The 21,323-nt window shown below is 54.4% G+C and overlaps 1 protein-coding gene across 2 annotated transcripts in view; it reads right to left on the minus strand.

Moving 5' to 3' along the window:
* The window catches only part of SHANK3 (SH3 and multiple ankyrin repeat domains 3), a gene marked incomplete in the record, with an annotated part of 197,915 nt that overhangs the window by 42,943 nt on the left and 133,649 nt on the right, over window positions 1–21,323 (minus strand). For both annotated transcript variants that reach the window (XM_034763556.1, XM_034763551.1), the window contains 3 exon segments: window positions 4,456–4,479; window positions 8,513–8,593; window positions 12,230–12,365. In XM_034763556.1, coding sequence (XP_034619447.1) covers window positions 4,456–4,479; window positions 8,513–8,593; window positions 12,230–12,365 — 241 coding nt within the window.

The following is a 21,323-nucleotide window of genomic DNA, read 5'->3' on the forward strand; positions in this document are numbered from 1 at the left end:
CATTCTTTTCAATAGATGTATTTTAAAAATCTAAAGAATTTCCTAGACAAAGGGCGTCACTGGTAACGTAGGGAAAGGAACTGCAGCAACACTTGGCAGTTAAAAAAGCGACCCCGCCAAGTCATTTGCTTACTTTACATCCAGGTACGGGCCCATGTGTGAGGGCAGCGTTAGCCAGTATGTGCCAGCCCCATTCCACCACACACTGCCCAGGCCACGGCTGTATTGTCGCCCTTCCAAACAGCAGGAACTTCGAAAGTTTCACCTAATTTACAATTTCTGGCTGGCCAACAGCCGGGCGGGGTCGCTTTTTTAACTGCCAAGTGTTGCTGCAGTTCCTTTCCCTACGTTACCAGTGACGCCCTTTGTCTAGGAAATTCTTTAGATTTTTAAAATACATCTATTGAAAAGAATGACTGTCCAGGTGGTGCTGCCAGGCTCGGCCAGCGTCCATGGGACACGTATAAATGTCTAGGCTCTGTCCAGCCTGGCTGTTGAACGTGGGCCTCTAGGAGGGCTCCAGTCTGTGGCTGCTCATATCCTAAACCCTGTAAGCCTGGCCAGCCAAACAGAAGCTTTAGGAAACGTGTTGAGTTTTGAATGTCTATAAAGAACAGACATCTCCGAGAAGAGAAGCACATGGAACAACTCCACCGTGAATGCACCGGCCGGGCAAATGCAGCAGTGCTCACGGAGGGCAGCAGAACGAGCCGCGTTTGGCATTGCTAGGCCAATCATTTTTGCTTTTAGATGGGGAAAATGAGAAAACTTGAAACCCCCTCGAATTTCCAGCAATCCGGTCTGCAGTGGGGCCCGTGACAGCAATCAAACCCATGAATCCTCTGCCAGCGGCGACTACACCTGCCATCTCAGGCAGAGAGCTTCAGACTAAGTCTGCCTGAAAGCTACTCACCGCCATCTCTCCATGAAAACAGCTCAGTCCCAGAGGACTTGTCTACTTGGCGCAGCCGTTTGCACTACAGGCGTGTGAATCAGCGCTGCATTACGGTTTGCACCAGTAGGGGCCATGCAGGTGAGTCCCTGCACAGCATGTCGCTGTGCTTTACAACTCACGCCCCCTCCGCCCCAGTGAGCATTGCCGTGCCGTGATGACAAGCCCCTGGGGTTTCCACCGCACAGAGCCTTTAGGTCAGAGCGCCCCAAACTGGGGTGTACTCCATTTGGGGGAGCACAGCTGGGGCCCAGCCCAGACCCCACAGGGGCAGGGAAGGAGTGCCACCCAGTTCTGCTCCTGGCCCCGCCCCCACTCCCAGCTGTGTCCAGCCTTGGACCCCTTCCTCCTGTCTGCATCCTCCTCCTGCCCACTGGAGCCACTGCTCCACTCCCAGCCCCAGCTCGGGGAGAGGAGGGGGGCATGACCCTGAAAAGTTTGGGGACCACGGCTCTAGGTTTCCACAGGTGTGGAAGCTTGAGGAGCTACTAGATCCCAACTGCGAACCCCTGGGGCAGATCCCTGGCGCCACGGCCTGGCAGCTGGTTAGAGCAGTCAGGAGCCAGAGACTGATGGGACAGGAGGCACTGGCCATGTGCAATGCCTCTCTGGGCTGGCGGACAAAGGCAGCTCCAGAACATCTGAAAGCCAAGGCCTTGGCCTGGGTGAGCCAGAGGAGGAGGGCGGCCCACCCCAGAAGACAGCCGTGGAACTCGGATTTAGCGCCTCTCTCCCCATGCTGGAACTACACTTGGGGTACGGCTGGAGTTCCTGTGGCCTCATGTGGGGACAGCCAGGACCAGGCACTGTGCCCATCTCAAGAGCCGCAGAGTCACTGCAGGAGCGTTGCACACAGCCCCACGCATTGAGCCCAGGTGACTCTCCTCTGGCCCCTCCTGGGCATGAGCCAAACCATTTGCAGGGCTGACCAGTGGACAGGATAGCAAGTGCCCCCTCTACGGCTGCACAAAGCGGAACCCCACAGACAGCAGGAGAGGACGGGCCATGCGCTAAATTCTCTGCTGGACTGAGGAGATTGGGAATGTGCCTCATCGGCATCCCTGGCACCTGCGAGGGCACAATGCTGGGGCTGACACGAGCGACATAACAGTGAGCCTCTGAGCCCTGGGCACTCCCACCTGGACAGCCCGATTCAAGGCCGGGCTTTGTACCTGTAACCCAAGAGCCTCTCGATGGCAAGTGGCAGAGGGTCACAGGGCTCCCCGGGCTCTGGTAAGTACACTCTAGTTCAGGTAAGCTCTTGACCAAAGCCGGGCTGTAGAGCCCTGCAGTGGGACTGGGATCCCGCAGGACCCGCTGCCACAATAGCGGGAGCAGATAAAATGTACTTTGTTGGAGGCGGGACTGGGTGGGCAAAACCCCCAGTCTGTGGTAACTTCCGGGAAAACACGAAATCGCTCGTCAGTTTGTCACAAATCGAATTTCAGCAATGGAAAGAAAGCTTTTGTTGTTCAAATAAAGGGTTTAATACTTAAATTTAAGCGAGGGATAGAAAATGATTTGATGTCTATTATAACAGGAGTTAAAGTATTTTTTTACCTGGTTTACACAAGATTTGTTTTATTCTTTTAGTGGTAAAAATTGTGTTTGAATTCCATTTATATATAGCTAACGTATTAACAGACTGGTTTGGGTGCTTTTGTTTTGTTAGTAGCGTGGGGGAAACTGTCTCTCTTGCGGGATCGAAGGTTTTGGCAGGTGGGAGTGGGATGACAATGCAGGAGCGAGGAGGAGTGCAAGTGGGTATTGGGGGCGGGACAGGAGCAGGATTAAAAAAATAGTCCCGCGCAAAACTGCCAGGGGGTTTGGGCCCATGAAGGAAGGGTCTCAGCCATCCTGGTGAAAGACGCTGTGAGAAGGCCTTTGGGGGGAGTAGGACCTTACTGGACAACCCTTCCTTTCCAATATCCCGTTTGCCACCACACGACTTTGCTCTTTGTTAAATAAACATAAGGTAGATGCTGTGTGGTGAGCGGGGCTGTGGTCCGGGTGTCACACGTAAGCTGCAGTGTAGTGTTCCTGTGGGAACAGCAGGCCTGACAGTTCCGTGAGCGGCCAGTGGGTCAGGGCTGGGCCGTGCAGGGGCTGCTCGGAGCCCTTGCGGGAGGGGCGTGCCTGCCGGTAGCCTGCAGGAGGGACAGTGGAGCCACGTGGGCTGGGAGGGAAGTGCTTGTGTTTCCCGTGGCCAGTGGGGTCGGGGAGCTGACTGCTGGCAGGCACAGACGAGGCTCCCTTACGTTAAGAGCAGGGGGTAGCCAGGTGCCTCGCGGGCCTGAGTGCCCGGGAAGCATCACAGTCGTCTTTACAAATCTCCTGTAATGAATTACAGTTCAGTGGTGCCATGAGAGTGGGCAGAGAGAACTGTCATTAACAGCCATGTGCCTCTGCGGTGCCCTGGCACGAGCTAGAAAACCCCATGCAGCCGAGAATGTCCGCCAAGGCAGTGCCTCAGCTAGCTCTATGGAGATCCCAGGAGACGGGCTCCCCCGCCTGCCTAGAGGGACATTTCCCCAGCTGACAGCAAACAACAATTCAATGTCCTCATTCTCCTCCCTGTCCTCCCAGGGATCCCCCTTAAACGGCCCCTCCCTCTCTGTGCATCCCCTCTTCCTCTCTGGCCCGGCTGAAAGTCAGGGGGGATACCCAAGGGACTCCCCAATTTCTGTACTTGTGACCAAGCCTGGGCGTCTCCCTGGTGCTTGGCTTGCCCCTCCCTCGCAGGGAAGGAGAGGGAGTGTTGGTCCCCCACATCAGGTTGCTCTACATTCCTGCAGCAGCAGCGGAGTTCTGCCTTTGTAACCATTACAGCTGGCACCAAACTTCCAGGAGAGCTGGAGATTGGGTAAGGTCCTCCCGCTCCAGCCCCACGCCTGTTGCCTGCCTCCCTCCAGGGCTCAGGGTCTCAGCGCACAGAAATGCAGCACCATGGGATGGGATGGGCCTCGCCCCGCCGACCTGTCTACGTAGGCAAGGCGGAGGGTTTGCACCGAGTAGTGAGTGTGGCCTGGTTAGTGGTCATTATTTCATCCAGCGGTGAGTTCCAGGGGCCAGGACGGGGTAGCACCCAACGATCTCCTGTGCAGGGATGAGCCTTCAGGGGCTGGTTTCGCTGGGCCACAGGCACAAAGCAAACTGAAGCCACTGAAAGATTGTGGGCGATCAGCTTTACCCCCACCCGGCGCAGGCATGAATGACGTAAGGCAGGGAAGGACCAGGGCCTGGGATTCTGGGAATCTCGCTGACAAGGGAATTCCCCGCTCTGAGCATCTGGTCCAGGGGCTCGTCACCTCTCTACAGCTGCACTCTGCTCTGTTGTCGGGCATGGCAACCTCAGCCCTGCTGAGAACGAGGGCGGGGCAGCCCTGACCCACTCTCCGAAGGGATGGGGGGAGGCGTAAGGGGTTTCTGGGGGATGAAAGCCAGGGAAGTTGTGGGGTTCGGCAGGGATGGGACGAGCTCCCAGGCTGGGCAGTTTCACTCACCCCCTTTTCTCCTCCGCATCGAGGCTTGGAATGAAGAAACAAAACACAGGACATGAATGGCATGCACAGTCCCTGCTCCCTGTCCCACTTGCTCCTCACCAACTGCCCTCCCTAACTCTGCCCCACGCTCCTGGCTTTTCAACAACCGCGGGGACGCTGGGCCCACCTGGCAGGAACTCAGCTCTGGCCAGTCGAGGGGCGGCTCTCCGTGCAGTTACCTCCTAGCTCCTGCAATGGGGCTCGCAGTGTATCAGGGCTCGGACAGCCCCGGCATGTGGCACATGCTCACTCCTCCAGCGTGGGGCAGCACATGATAATGGGGCTCTTTGCAGCCCCTCCGTGGCTGTGGCACCACGACTCGCAGCATGACAGCAGACGAGGCCAGGCCAACTCTCCCATGCCCAGGCAGACCTGAGCCCAGCCCTCCCTGGCCAGCGCTAGCCCAGCAGGAGAGACGATGGCAGAAGAGGAGTGGAGGGAGGCCTGGACAGGGCTGGATGCCTGAAGTCCTGGAGGAGACAAATACCAAGAAAGGCCTCTCGGAGGGAGGCGGCTTTCGCCCCAACTGCTCATGGGGGCTCATGGGGAATCTACCTTTCTCCACTGGGCTGACATGGCACGGCCACAGAACCCACGAGCGGCCTGGAGGGTGCAAAGGAGAGTGCTCCCTCCCCGCCCCCCGGGGCACTCGCCTTGGGCACATGGACTGACCTGTAGGACCCAGGGCAGAGACCAACTGCTACCCCCCCGCCTCCCCAGAAGAGGTGGGGGGACAGAGACCAGCCCCTAACACCCGTTGAAAGATGTGGGAGGGACAGAGACCAGCCCCTAACCTCCCCCCCGGGAGAGGTGTGGGGACAGAGACCAGCCCCTAACCCCCACGGGAGAGGTGGGGGGACAGAGACCAGCCCCTAACCCCCGTTGGAAGATGTGGGGGGACAGAGACCAGACACTAACCCCCCCAGGAGATGTGAGGGGATAGAGACCATCTGCCAACCTCCCCCCCAGGAGAGGTGGGGGGACACAGAACAGCCCCTAACCCTCCTGAGAGACGTGAGGGGACAGAGACCAGCCCCTAACCTCCTGGGAAGGTTTGGGACAGAGATTGGCCACTAACTACCCCCCAGGGAGAGACAGGTCAGGGACTGGCCACTGACCCCCGCCCTCCATTAGATGCAGGGCAGGGACTGGCAGCTGAATCTATCCCAGGGCGACGTGGGGCAGATGACTGACAGGGCCGGCTTTAGGAAATGTGGGGCCCAATTCGAACAGTTTCGACGGCGCCCCGACAGGGATGACTAAAAAAAAACCACGTAAAAAAACTATGTGGGGCTTGTACTCACCGGGCCGCGCTCCTAGTCTTTGGTGGCGGGTCCTTCACTCGCTCTGGGTCTTCGGCAGCACTGAAGGACTCACCACCAAAGTGCTGCCAAAGACCCGGAGCGAGTGAAGGACCCACCGCCAAAGTGCCGCCAAAGACCCGGAGCGCTGCTGGGTGAGTAAAAATTAAAAAGGCGCCTCTAGCCAGGGAAGGGATTCTCTGCCACTTGCTCCCCACACTGGGCGGCCTTGCCACTGGGCGCGGGGCCCTCTTAGGTGTGGGGCCCGAATCGGGGGAATTGGTGGAATTGGCCTAAAGCCGGCCCTGCTGACTGATAATGCCTCTCCAAGTTAGATGCAGGGCAAGGACTCCTCCAGGAGAGGCAGGGCAGATACCAGCTGCTAACCCCCCACTCCCAGGGAGCCGTGGGGCAGAGATCAGCTGCTATTCGCCTCCCACCCCAAGAGCCCGGGGGGAAGGGCTCGCTGCTCATCACCCTGCAGGGAGCTCCATAGATCCCCAGGCCAGCAGGGACCAGTGTGACCCCCTAGCCTGCCCCCCACTAATTCCCAGAGCAGAGCTTTTACATACACCTCCCACCTGGCTGAAAATGGCCAGTGATGGAGAACCGACCCCGACCCCGGTAATCTGTGAATTACCCTCACTGTTGGGGAAACCAGTCCCTGATTCCCCCCATTCACTCCAGGGAGAGGCGGGGCAGAGCCTGGCTGCTAATCACTCCCCTCCCCCAGCCCCCTGGGAGATACCAGGCAGAGCCCATCTGCTATTCCCCTGCTACCCCAAGGCCTGACGGAGGCACTGGCTATCAAGGATCCCCAGGGAGATCAGAGCAGGGACTCTCCCTAAATCTCCAGCACAGAGAGACATTTCCTGCCTTTCTGGGGACTTCCCTTTCCATGCTGTGAGTCTGCACTTCCCAGGCCTGGAGAGCTGTGCCTGCCCTCACACAGGCATCAGTACATGTTCGCACGTCCATCCTGCGTGTGTGCACAGTGACTTGCAGGGCGAGTGCCTAGGCTGGCGTGTCCCCATCTACGTGTGAGGGCAGTGCCCACGCCTGGAACATGCCAGTCTCCGATGACGGCCAGCCCCGTGCTCCCTGTCAGAGTGCATTCACCATCCTCAGGGGCCCTCATCAAGTTGATCAGAAGCCCTGTGAGAGCAGGAGGCCTGGGGCAGAATCCTGGGACCACCAAGCACTGAGCAGCTGTGGCCCACATGTTCAAAGGGAAAAGCAAGAAAGAGGAGATGACCCGGACTGGCCCGAGGTCCAACTTAATGCCCACGGTCCAAACCCAGCGCTTCCCCTTGCCGGGGCGGGGGCAAGGAATCAGGACCTTCCTGAGACACCTTAGACTCCAATACCTAGATTTCGGTGCCTGGCTGAGGGTGCAGGGGCCTGACACCGAAGGGCTGCTCCTGGCCGGGGCCAGGTCAGCGATGGGGAGACTGGACACAAAAGCTAAGGAAACCGTGGACTCCAACGTTCTGTTTAAAGAGCAGTAGGGCCAACCTAAACCCAGCCAAGGGCACAGCTGGGTGAGAAAGGCCATTCTAGAGGGAGGGGCTGGGACAGGAGACCCTCCCCACCGCAGCATCTCTCCTCCCACTGCGTGATGCTAAGAGGCAGTGGTGGATACATTGCTACATTTCAGTGTCCAAGCAATGATGAGCCAGGCCCGGGGCAGGCAGGTACTGTGCCGGATCCCTCCTGGCTCCGGAGCTCAGCACGCGCCTCGGTTCCAACCCCGGACCCCTGAACAGCACAAAGGGACGTGCAACACGACTGGGGGCACAGGGGGGAAGGAGATTCCTGACTACCGCTGGTGCCTGCGGCTAGCTAGCACCTGCCCCGGCCCACACCCCTGCCCCATCTCTCTGACCCAGCCAGCCCAGCCGACACGCACACCCTAAGCAGGCACCACTGGAGCTGCCCTGCAGGGCACTGGGCAGACTCTGGCCTGGAACAGGGGATCGTTTCTATGCATAAGAAACAAAGTGTGATCCCCAGGCTGTGGAAGCCCTGACGCACGTGGAAGTGTGTGCAGGGGGCCGGTAGGTGGCCATGGGATCAGGGGCCTTTGCGGGAATGTCCGAGCTCCTGGAATCGGCGAGGGCTCCACAAGGACGGACGGGAAGCGCTTGGGGGCTCCCTGGAGCACCTGGAAGCAGGCAGGGAAGGGGGGGCTCTGTGGTGACTCCAGGAACGGGGGGGGGGAGGGGGATCTGTGGTGACCCCAGGAAGTGGGTGGGGGAAGGAGGGCTCCGTGGTGACACCTGGAAGCGGGCGGGGTCCCCCTGGAAGGGCAGAAGACACTGGGCTACTTGACACATGCAGGGGGTGGGGGCTGCCGGGAACAGCATGTGTGCAAGCCAGGGGGGATGTGCGGCTGCCTGGAAGCACTTTTGTAGGGCCCCACCCCCGAGCAGGGGCAGTGCAGACGCCGGGGATCGGGTGGTTCTGCGCAGGTTTTCTGCTCCTACTGGCTGCGTCTGCGCTGGTGGCAGTGACGCTTTGCACAGGGCCAAGCACTGCAGAAACTTCCGTGTGTGGAGTGGTGCATACGTCCCTCCAAGCTCCCACCTGCTCCCCCGCCCAGGGAAGCCTGTGCTGCGTGTGGCTTCCTGCTGGGCGTGTCCCTACACTTTCCATGTCCCGCGCATGCTCCTCATGCACCTGGGCATTCCTGCGGCTGCCCCCGTGCCCTTGCTTACCTAGTTCCTCCAGCTCGGCCGTCATGGACTTGGAGCGCAGCGTCAGGGTGGTGCTGGGGGCTCTCTTGGGAGGCGGTGGGGCTGAAAGGAAGAGAGATGGCATTTTGCACTTCCTGTCCAGGAACTTGCGAGGAGTGGCCAAGTGCAGGTGCCACTTCTTCTCCACAGCCTGGATCTCCTCGTACTCGCGGGACGAGGAGTCGCACTGCTGCAGAATCTTATTAAGGCTGCGTGTGGAAGCAAACTTCTTCATTGTCCCAGTCACAGGGTCCCAAGGGCACAGGGCAGCCCCGGGACTGAGGGGCTGCTGAGGTCTGCAAGGGAGCGTCCTGTGCCCAGGTGACCACAGACCCTCAGCATGCGAGAGTCCAAGCCATGGTCCCTGGGCTACTCGCACCCCTGAAGTGCCAGGAGATGCTCAGGTTGTGAAAGCCTCTCTCAAATTCACCCTCAGGCAGCTGGCTGCCTGGGTGAGTCGGCAAACAGCTTGGCTGGCTGCTTCCCCTCCGTGCACGCCATGGGCGGAGGGTAGGAGAGGGGGACAGAGTCCGGGCTCTCAGCCTCTCACTCCCCAGCTCCTGGCGGGGAGTCCATCCTGCAGTGCCCAGCGCCCACCTCGCCCCGTCTCCGAACTCAGGCTGGATCCAGGCCCGGCTGCGGTGTCAGGGCCCCAGAGAAGGGCTGGAGATTGACGTCTCTGTGCCAAGCTGCGGGGCCACGTGGCGCATGAGGCAAAGCCCACGAGCAGTGGGTACTGTGGCGAGGGGCAGAGCTGGGGAGAGGGGCTCCCTAGCCAGGCCCGCCGGTGGGTCTGCTGGAGAGAGGTGCCATGCCATGGGCTCACGGGAGTGGAGACGAGTTGAAGGCTTTTCCTCTTCACTTCAGGTGCCTCCTCCTCGCCTGCTCGGCTGGAACAATGCAGGATTCAACGCTCAGGCGTTGCCATGGGAACCAGAGCTTCAGGCTGGTGCCGAGCTGCCTGCATCAGAGACCCCAACAGGGGCGGATTCAGGCGGAGAACGCTGTTCCCACACAGGCCTCCATTAGCCAGGAAAACAGGCAGACCCGGGCCGGGAGGAGAGGAGGGCAGCACGGGCAGAGCTCTGCGGCGGGGGGCACAGTGGCCTCACAGAAGCAATCTTCCTCCAGCCAAGGGGAGCCTGCCAGGGCCCGGGTGCCAGCCGGCTTGGTGAGGCCAGGGCGGATACCAGCCGGCTCGGTGAGGTCAGGGCCCGGGTGCCAGCCGGCTCGGTGAGGTCAGGGCGGGTGCCAGCCGGCTCGGTGAGGTCAGGGCGGGTACCAGCCGGCTCGGTGAGGCCAGGGCCCGGGTACCAGCCGGCTCGGTGAGGTCAGGGCGGGTACCAGCCGGCTCAGTGAGGCCAGGGCCCGGGTACCAGCCCACACACTCACTCCGCTAGAAAGAGCAGGTGTCTGGTCCCTAGGTGCTGCTGCCAGCCTGAGGCAGGTCCCCACAGCAGGCCTGGAGAGGAAGCTGGTGCCGGAGAGCAGGGGAAGAAGAGGCTGGAGGTGCGGGAAGAGGAGGCGGAAGCGGCCCCGGCAGAGATCCCAGCACCAGCTCCTGAGCCTCAGTCTTTCCCCCGACTCGTGTTCTCGAGCAGTGACAATATAATTACAGCTCTTAGTGTCAGCGCAGAGCTGCCTCCCTCCCCCTCTCCTCGTGTCTTGCTTTCCGAACGCCTCAGTCCTCCCTTTCCCTCAGCGGCTGGCGCCCAGCCACACGCCCCACCGGAACAGGCTCCTTCGCCACACAGCCCCTCACCGCTACCCCAGCACTCGCTCCGACCTGCGCCGGCAGCTGCCTCCCGTCGGCCCGGCTGCCAGGGGGTCAGACTGCTCGGAACCTCCCCAGGGAGCTGCTGTCGGCTGGAAGCTCCACGCGGGTCCCAGGCGTGGGGGAAAGAGGGGCCTCTCCCCTGCAACCACCCTCCCCCTCTAACGGCCTCCCAACGCTCCACGTGCCCCAGACACCTCCCTGGCTCAGCACAGGAGAGAATCCGCACACGGCACCTCCCCCTGTGGCATGACCCCCACCCAGCACCTCTCCCTCCGGGCCAGGGGCACGAGCCGCAACTGGCACCTCCCCCTGCGGGCTGGAGGCACGACCCCCACCCGACACCTCCCTCTGCGGGCCGGGGGCATGAGCTGCACCCGGCACCTCCCTTCTGTGGAAAAAACTCCACCCGGCCCCTCCCACTCTGGGCCAAGGGCACGATCCCCACCTGGTCCCTCTCCCTCTGGGCCAGGGGCATGATCAGCATCCGGCACCTCCCGCTCCAGGCCAGGGGCACAATCCCCACCTGGCACCTCTCCACCCTTGAAGAAAAGCCCCTTTGGCCAGTCTGGGAAAAGCTCTAGATGGCAGGAGCTGTGCCAGAAACCAGAAGAAATTCCCTTCGCCTGACAAGCACTTCGCAAAGACTCCTCCGGCACAGGGCCTGGGAATTGCCAAAGCCTCACGTGTCTTTGGGTCCACGCTGGGTGGTCTGTGGGTGCAACAGCTTGCCAAGGAAAGCCTATAAACTCAGGGCTGAATTCTCCAGTCCTCTACAGCTGCTTACGTAGATGCTGCGTGAATAATTCCCCTGCATAAAGCTGCCAGACACCCCAAGGGCCCGGGAAAGGGGAGGCGCAGGGCAGGGGGGCATGGTGGAACGGAGCTCTGCTCTGCCCTGTCCTCCATTGGCTAAAGGACCTAAGAGCCTTCAGGGCTCAGGATAAGGAAGCCATGCCTGGCTCCCTGTGGCCTCCCTCCCCTAATTCCCCTGAGCGCTGAGAGGAGATCCCAGCCCTCCATCTCTCGGTGAACACTGGGGGGCTCTGCCGGGCAGAAGCTAGAGGGGGCACTTCAGGATGCCCTACAGAGCCAGAGTCCGGGTGGTTCTCTCAGCCCAAGGGGGAGCCCTTGGCATGCCATCTTGAGCCCAAGGTGCCTGGTACCACTGGTCTCTAGTACGTTGTTCTGGACAGGACTCCCTTGTTCTATTCGGGCTGGAGCCGCCAGCCTGAGACCTTCTCCTGCTTCGCGCAGTCCAGTGCTCTGGCCGACGTGGTGCCCATAGGCCTATGCTGCAGTGTCTCCCGTGCTAAGTGCATCCCAGGGGTGTCTGCGCAGGCTGGCTGGTCCCTCCAGCCTGGTTTAGCTCAGGCTGCACCCAGAGAGCCACTGCACCTTCACTTCCTCCCCACTGTTGCTGTGAAACCCCGTCTAGCTTCACAGACAGGGAGCCAGTCTCCCGTCACCAGGGACAGAGCAGCAGGCAGCGGCTCTCCCCTTCGCTGGACTGGGCCAGGGCAGTAAACAGGCCCTGGGTAACCAATGGCAAAGTATTACCCACGGGTCCAAGCCCACGCTGTGCCAATCTGGCGAGGATACAAGTGGTTACGGTGCCCGCAGCAAGGGCACAGCTCTTCAGCTCACACTGCAGCCACTCATGCTTTTAGCTTGGAGGCTCAATTCACTGTCAGCCCGTGCCCCCTGGGTTAAATGAGCCGGGCTGGTGAGATAAGGGCCCCAGGGGAAGAGGGGTAACAGGCCCTGGCAGCAGAGAAAGGCTTCCAGAGGTACCGAGAGCTTGGGCTGGTGGGAGACTGAACCCAGTGTAACGAATGGCTAGGCTGAGCCGGGGGGACAACCTGCCGAATGAGACGGAGCTCACTTGTTCATTGCTCAGAAATACCAGGCCATTCCACACCTACCCTTCTTCCGGACGACTTCTTCTGATTCTGGCTTGCGGCTGACGGAGACAACCTTCATCACCAGGTGGTTTCCCCCCTGCCGGATCAGCGACACCACTTGCTTGTGCCCTACCTTTACCACATTCACACCATTCACCTGGGACACAAAGAGACACTGATCAGCACAAGCGCTGCCCAACCACAGCAAGCAGGCAGCAGGAACACAGGGGGCTTAGGGGCCCCAGGCCATGTTCTGAACTTGCAGAGCACACTGGAGATGTGTGTGGAGCAGGAAGGAGGGTCGCGGACAGGAAACCCAGGTCACCTGCACAGAGCCTCTTTACTGCTCTGTAGTTAATAGTTAACAGATGGGGAAACTGAGGCTGACAGGGGAAATGAACTGTCCAAGATCACAGAGGGAGTCAGTGTCAGGTCTGAAGCCATAGCTAATGGGATTTCAGAGGTTGCAGAGACCGTGCTAACAGAAGCACTCAGATACAGTCAGCTCGTGTACAGTGGGGCCAAACGACCCGGGGGCCAAAGCCCGTCTCATTGATGTGTCCATTAGAAATATCTGGAGATGAGCCTCCTTGTCAAGACCTAGGTGTAAATGACTTATGTATCGCACATTTACCGTGGATGACGACTCCCCCAAACAGACTTAATGTGTTTTATGGGCACAGCACCACACATAAGGGCCAGTGTTTGAAACCAGGAGACTTAGAACTAGGAAGAAAAATAAGCAATCTGCTGGTACAAAGGAACCTACTCTGAAAAATCGACTACTGTGACACCAACTGGCATAGTAATGAACTGTACCATCTGTGGCCACGCTGGACATTGCTAGACAAACAACTCTGATCTCAGGCACATGGGACGCATGCACACCATGAGTGGAATATGGGTATGGACAATCACTCAAAGGAGAACCCAGGAATTTCTGGTTTCTAGCCCTGAGTTTAATTCCCCCAAATTTCCTCCCTTATCAGCATGTTTGGTAAATCTTTTCAGCAATCAGTAGGCGCCATGTTGGGTATCATTCTTCCCCCAGTTTCTAGTGCTAGAATCCAGCTTTTTAAAGATTTCTTGGGTCATAAACAGTTTGGTTGTGATCCGAAGCCTCATGACATGCAATAAGATGTAGACTAGCACGAAATGGAAGAAATGAAAAAATCAGGCACTCGTTAGTCACTTAAACAAGTGGCCTGAATTTGAGAGGTGCTGAGCACAGGAACCTCGTAAGTGGAGGTGTGCAGCACCTTTGAAAATCAGAGCACAGATCTAGGTGCCTAAACATGGATGCCTAGCTCTAGGCACCTATGCTTGGAAGTGTTGGCCTCAAGCTCTCTGTGACTCAGTCACCTCCTTTGTAACACAGAGGTGGGATACCACTGAGTACCCACTTTTGTAAAGTGCTTTGACAACTACTGTTGAAAAGTGCTGTATACGCCAAGAGACACTAGTATTGTGATCGTGAGTTCATTAATGGGGGCTAGATGGCGGGCAGATGAGGACAGTTGACACTTACTTTATCTATTGGTAACAGAATTTAAATAAAATAAATTTTTAAAAAGAAAATCTATATGATAAAAGAACACTATTAAGGTTGTGAAATCAAGCCAGTTTATGTTGCCTGTGCAACATTAATTCTGCCCCCTTGTGAACATGCATTATGAGACTGTCGTCCACAGGACCGCTGGCTCCTTCAGTGCACAGGATGAACAGCTGTTCACTATTTTTTTTCATATTTCTTTTAGTGACCCTTGCCTTATGTACTGGACACCAGCCAAAGCCTGCCCTGAATAGAGCATTATTCATTTCCTCGTGGTCTTTTCTACGGTGTTCATCCACACAGCATCGGAGAGACTCTCAAACATTAAAGGAATTTATATCCACATCACCCCTGTGTGACAAGAGGAGCAGGTAGGAGGGGGGTGATGTTACCTCTCTACGCTGCATTGATGAGACCAGTGTGGGAATAACTGCATAGAGATCTGGTGTCAACATTAGAAAAATGATGTTGAAAAATTGGAGGTTGCAGAGAACATAAAAAAAGAAAAAGATGAGATCTGGAAAAACGCCTTACAGTGAGAGATTGAAGGAGTTCAATCTGTCTAGCTTATCAAAAATAAGATTGAAAGGTGACTTGATTACACTGTATAAGTACCTTCATGGAGAGAAAATGCCAGGTACCAAAGGCAGAGGAAGGCATAATAAGAACCAATGGCTTGAAATTAAAGACAGACCAATTAGATTTATTAACAGTGCAGCTGATTAACCACTGGAACAAACTCCAAAGAGAGTTGATGTCATCTAACCAAGCCTAGATGCCTTTCTGGAAGAGATGCTCTAGCCAAACAAACTATTGGGTGAAATACAGGAGTAACTGGGCAAAATGAAAAGGCCTGTGATATTCAGGAGGTCATGGTCTCCAATTTTTCAACATCCTTTTAAAGATGTGGACACCAGAACTGTACACAGTATTCCAGTATTGGTCTCACCAATGCCATATACACAGGTAAAATCAAATCCTTACTGCGCCTACTCACTACTCCGCTAGTTATACGTCTAAGAATTGCATTAGTGCTTTTTTTTTTTTTTTGCAATCGCAAGCATTCGGAGAGCAAGTTGAGCTGCTTGTCACTTCAACCCTGTCATAACTATAAAGTGAAGGGTAACAGCTCTCCTGTGTACAGTACTATAAAATCCCTCCTGGCCAGAGACTCCAAAATCCTTTTCCCTGTAAAGGGTTAAGAAGCTCAGGTAACCTGGCTGGCATCTGACCCAAAGGACCAATAAGGGGACAAGATAATTTCAAATCTTGGGGGGGGGGGAAGGCTTTTGTTTGTGCTCTTTGTTTGGGAGTTCGTTCGCTCTTGGGACTGAGAGGGACCAGACATCAATCCAGGTTCTCCACATCTTCTGAACAAGTCTCTCATATTTCAAACTTGTAAGTAACAGCCAGGCAAGGCATGTTACGTTTATCTTTGTTTTCTCAACTTGTAAATGTTCCTTTTTGCTACTTCTGTTTGCTGTAACTTTGAACCTAAGGCTAGAGGGGGTTCCTCTGGGCTCTTTGAATCTGTTTACCCTGTAAAGTTATTTTTCATCCTGATTTTACAGAGATGATTTTTATCTTTCTTTCTTTAATTAAAAGCCTTCTTTTTAAGAACCTGATTGATTTTTCCTTGTTTTAAGATCCAAGGGTATTGGATCTGGACTCACTAGGAATGGGTGGGGGAAAGAAGGGGGAATGATTAATGCCTCCTTGTTTTAAGATCCAAGGGGTTTGGATTGGTGTTCACCAGGGAATTGGTAGAGGAGTCTCTCAAGGCTACCCAGGGAGGGAAAGGTTTTGGTGGGGAAGACAGAGTTTCCCAAATGACTCAAACTATTTGGGTGATGGCAGCAAAAGCAGATCAAAGCTGGTAATTCAGTTTAGAGGTTCACATGCAGGTCCCCATATCTGTACTCTAAAGTTCAGAGTGGGGAAGGAACCTGACAGACCCCTAAATCCTTTTCAGAGTCGCAGCTTTCCAGGACACAGGCCCAGTCTGTAGGCATGGCCAGCATTTCTTGTTCCTAGATATATAACTTTGCATTTGGCTGTATTACAAGGCATTTTGTTTGAGTGGGCCCAGCTTATCAAGCGATCAAGATCGCTCTGTATGACTGCCCTGTCCTCGTCACCATACACCACTCCACCAACCTCTGTGTCATTCACAAATTGTATCAGCAGTGATTTCATGTTTCACTCCCAGATCATTGATGGAGATGGTGAGTAGCATCAGGCCTAAAATCGATCCATGTGGCACGTCACTAGAAACACTCACATGCAATGTTGATTCACCACTGACAACAGCTGTCTGAGATCTGTCGGTTAGCCACTCCTTAATCCATTTAACATGTGCTCTATCGATCCGTACAGTGCTAATTTTGTAATCAGAATGTCCTGTTGTACTAAGTCAAACGCTGTACAAAAGTCTAAGTATATTACGTCTACGCAGCCGTCTTCATCAACCAAACTTGTAATCGCATCCTAGAACTAAATCCGGTTTCTTGGACCAGACCGATGCTCCATAAAACCACGCTAGCTGGCATTAATTACATTCCTAGCCTTTCAGCCTTAATTAGTTGAATCCTGTATTGGTTTTTCTGTTATTTTGCTTAGAACTGATAGACTAGCCGGCCTACATGTGTCCAGGTCATGCCACTTGCCCCGTTTGACTACTAGCACAATATTAGCATCCACTCTTCTGGAGTGTTCCTTGTATTCCAATATTGATTAAAAATTAACATCTGCGGGACAGAGAGCTCCTCAGTGAACTCTTTTAGGAGTGCAAGTTATCTGGACCTGCTGGTTTGAAAATGTTTCTCCCTAGTAGAAGTTATCCAATATCCTGCTCAGTTACTAGTGAATGGAAAATACTTCATCATCCTCATGTGATACGATTAGATCATCCTGCATCTTTACAAACTCAGACCAGAAACAGTTACTGAACACGTCTGCCTTTCCACAGAATCACAGACCCACAGGGCTAATCGGGACCACAAGGGTCATCTAGTACACCCCCGTCAAGACGCAGGATGTGCTGTGTCTAAACCATCCAAGACAGGTGGCTCTTCAGCCTCCTCCTAAAACCCGCCAGTGAAGGAGCTGGCGTCTGGTCCGTTGTCCTACTGCTCTGACAGACGAGGAAATTTCTCCTGAGATTTAACGATTTTCTGCATCATTAACAACAATTTAATAGCATCACAGAGTTTAAGCCGAAAACGGCCACCAGCTCGCTCAGTCTGACCCCTTGTGTATCACAGGCCATTACAACGCCCAGATACCCCCATGATGTGGCACAAAGCGTCCCTGGAGGGGAGGTAAATCTGCACTGGAGTAGCTGCCTCCTGCACTCCCTTGCCCCTGCCGTGTCAGGAAGGGGGAAGGGCATGTCAACCACGTGGTAGAGCTGACCCCCACAGTGTGACATCTTCTGCCAGCACCAGCTCCATTATGGAGCTCACGCCAATGGCAACCTTTCCAGTAGGCCCCTGGCTGGGCAGCTGAGGGTCATGGCGCTGGTCTGATCTCAGCATGGAAAGTCAGGGCTGCAGGGGTGGCTACTGGTATGCTGAGGGGTGGAGACCAGAGCAGGGGACTCGGCAGGAGTCCCTACAGCCTGGGGCATGAGCAGTAACAGCAGGCCACGTAGCTGTGCTTAGAGCAGGACAAGGTGGGTCTTGCAGCACCGCTGGGCTCTGGCGCCCCCGGAAAGCTGTGCCCACGGGGCTGCACCAGTGTGAGCAGCCAAAGGAAAAGAAGGCTCATGAAGCCCCAACTGGAGCAGTCCCCTCTGCGAGCCTCTCGGGGCTGACGCGAGTGGAACTCCAAGGGAGAGGGGAAAGCGAGCAGGGAGTGTGACCGTGCAGGGACAATACACACCAAGACTGACGGTTACTGGCGAGTAACCGATCCTCCTTCTTCAGGCTGACCTCTGCACATTCCCACGGGAGGAGCCCAGCGAGCCGTGCAGCCCTCCTGAAGGTGGTTGGCTGAGGAGTTCTAGCTAAACAAGGATGTAAGTCTGCCCTCACAAAGCAAGCATCAGAGCCAGATACCAAGGGGGGCACAGTCCCGTGTAGATCACAGAATCATCGAATCGTAGGGCTGAAGGGAACTCCAGAGGTCATCTAGTCCAGCCCCCTGCGCCAGGACAGGACCAAGTAAATCTAGAGTGTCCCTGACAGGTGTTTGCCCAACCCGCTCTTAAAACCTCCAGTGACGGGGTTTCCACAACCTGCCTTGAAAGTTCCAGAGCGTAACCACCCTCAGAGTTAGGAAGCTTTTCCTAATATCTAACCTAAATCTCCCTTGCTGCAGATTAAGCCCATTGCTTCTTGTCCTGCCTTCAGGGGACACTGAGAACAACTGATCAAAGTCATCTTTATAACAGCCCTTATATGGAAAGACTGTTCTCAGGTCCTGCCTTCAGACTTCTTTTCTCAAGACTAAACACCCAATTTTTTTAACCTTTCCTTGTAGGTCAGGTTTTCTAAACTTTTTATCATTTTTGTTGCTCTCCTCTGGTCTCTCTTCAATTTATCCACATCTTTCCTGAAGAGTAGTGCCAACAACTGGACACAGTACTCCAGCTGAGGCCTCGTACAGTGGGACAATTAGCTCCCATGTCTTACGTACGACACTCCTATTAATACACCTTAGAATGATAGTAGCCTATTTTGCAATGGCATCACATTGCAACCCCTCCCAACTTCTGCAAGTGTCATCTGCAAATTTTATAAGCATACTCGCCACTGCATTATCCAAGTCATTAATGAAAATATTGAATAGTGCTGGATCCAGGAGTCTGTAAAACCTTACTAGACACATCCTCCAAGTTTGACAGTGAACCATTGATAACTACTTTCTCAGAATGGTTTTTCAACCAGTTGTGCATCCACCTTATCATAACTTCATCTAGACCACATTTCTCTAGTTTGCTTACAAGAACATCATGTGGGACTGGGTCAAAAGCCTAACTAAAATGAAGATATATCACGTCTACTGCTTTCCCCCATCCATTTGGCCAGTAACCCTACCAAAGAAGAAAATTCAGTTGGCTTGGCATGATTTGTTCTTGATAAATCCATTCTGGCTATTACTTAATAACCTAGTATCCCTTAGTTGTTTACAAATTAATAATTTGTTCCACTATCTTTCCAGGTATAGAAGTTAGGCTGACTGGTCTATAATTCCACAGGTCCTCTTTGTTTCCCCTTTAAAGATAGGTGCTATGTTTACCCTTCTCCAGTCCTTTGATTACGATGGTCCCTTCTTGCCTTAAACTCTATGAGTCCTCACCCCTTCTACAGGAATTCTCAAAGATACGGCTCACAGTTCCGACATTGCTTCAGCTAGTTCCTTATCTTCCCTAAGGTGAATTTTGTCAAGCTCTGTAGACTTGAATATATCCGATTTATGTAAATATTCTTTAACTTGTTTTTCCCCTGTGCTGGATTGTGTTCCACCCCCTTGTTGTTAATGTTAATTGTGTTAAGCATCTGGCCACACTTTATCTTTTTATCGAAGACAGTGGCAAAATACACACTGAACACCTTAGCCTTCTTGATGTCATTCCTTATTAGCTCTTCTGACTAGAGGATCTACACGTTCCTTTGTCATCTCTTGCTCCTAATGTATTTAGAGAACCTCTTCTTACTACCCTTTATGTCCTTTGCTTTTTTTGCCTTAGCCTTTCTGATTTTGTCCATACATGTTTGTGCTGTTCTTTTATACTCCTCCACAATCTGACCAGGTTTCTACTTTTTGTAGGATTCCTTTTTGATTTCCAGGTCATTAAAGAGCTCCTGGTGGGGCCATACTGGACACTTTCTGTTTTTCCTATCTCTCCTGCGCATCGGGATTGTTTGCTGTAGTGCCTCTAATATTGTTGGGAATGTTGGGATGATGATTCCTCAGAATGTTGGGAATCATCAAGAAAGGGATAGATAATAAGACAGAAAATATCATATTGCCTCTATATACATCCATGGTATGCTCACATCTTGAATACTGCATGCAGATGTGGTCACCCCATCTCAAAAAAGATATATTGGAATTGGAAAAAGTTCAGAAAAGGGCAACAAAAATGATTAGGGGTATGGAACGGCTTCCATTTGAGGAGAGATTAATAAGACTGGGACTTTTCAGCTTGGAAAAGAGGCGACTAAAGGGGGGATATGATAGAGGTCTATAAAATCATGAGTGGTATAGAGAAAGCAAATAAGGAAGTGTTATTTACTCCTTCTCATAATACAAGAACAAGGGGCCACCAAATGAAATTAATAGGTAGCAGGTTTAAAACAAACACAAGAAAGTATTTTTGCACGCAACACACTGTCAACCTCTGGAACTCCTTGCCAGAGGGTGTTATGAAGGCCAATACTATAGCGGGGTTCAAAAGGGAGCTAGATAGATTCATGGAAGATAGGGCCATCAATGGCTATTAGTCAGGATGGGCAGGAATGGTGTCCCTAGCCTCTGTTTGCCAGAAGCTGGGATTGGGTGACAGGGCATGGATCACTTGATGATAACCTGTCTGTTCATTCCCTTTGGGGCACCTGCCATTGGCCGCTGTCAGAGGACAGGGTACTGGGCTTGATGGACCTTTGTCTGACCCAGTATGGCCGTTCTTATGTTCTATTGTCTCTTTGAGAAATTGCCAGCTTTCCTGAATGCCTTTTCCCCTTAGGTTTTCTTCCTATGGGACCAGGGCCAGCCGGCCTTAGGGGTGGGTGACCACCCAGGACGCTGTGGTCAGGGGGACACCATCTGGGTGTTGGTGAGCCTGGGCTGCCGGAGAGGAGGTGAGTGCGGGCGAGCCTGGGGCTGGAGCTGCCAGCCTGGCAGGGAGGCACAAGCAGTAGGGTTCACCCCTGGAGAGCCAGCAGGCCAGCTCCTGGGTGCCCCCTTCCCACAGGCATGGGAATCAGGCGGTGTATGGCTGGGGGAGCCCCTGAGCTCAGAAACTCCTCCTTGCACAGCCTGGCCTGGGCAGTTGGAGAGTGGTGGTTGGCTAAGAGACTCTGTCCCATCCCTGTAGACAATGACCTGGCTTCATTTATACATGCTTTTGTTACCTCCTGCCTGGATTCCAGCAATGCACTATACCTGGGCACGAAAGAGTCACCCAAAAGAAATTCCAATTGGTACAGAACACTACAATGTCTCCTCAGCAGCACGGGCGACCGCAAGCACATCCCACCTGTCTTCTGCTCCCTAATTGGGTTACCAAAGACTATCAAGTCGAGTTCAAGGTCTTGGTCCTCATATTCAAGGCCGCGGGTAGCTAAAAGATCACCTAGAGCCCTGGGGGGAGGGGAAACTGCACTTGGGAGCTCTAGTGTCCACTGCGAGGGTAAAGCTCATTTGTGCAGGAGACAGAGCTTTCTCCTGTGGAACGAACTCCCCCAGCACTAAGCATCACCAAAACCTCACCCCCTTCCCCTCCAAGTGCCAAGCACATCTCTCTGGCCAGCCTTTACGTACGTCAGCATAGAGCACATGTAACATGCTACATTATTTTTAAAAAGCCCACACAATTCCTCCTTGGGGATGGAGAGA

The sequence above is a fragment of the Trachemys scripta genome, chromosome 1 (assembly GCF_013100865.1).
Source record: "Trachemys scripta elegans isolate TJP31775 chromosome 1, CAS_Tse_1.0, whole genome shotgun sequence".
Taxonomy (NCBI): Eukaryota; Metazoa; Chordata; order Testudines; family Emydidae; genus Trachemys; species Trachemys scripta.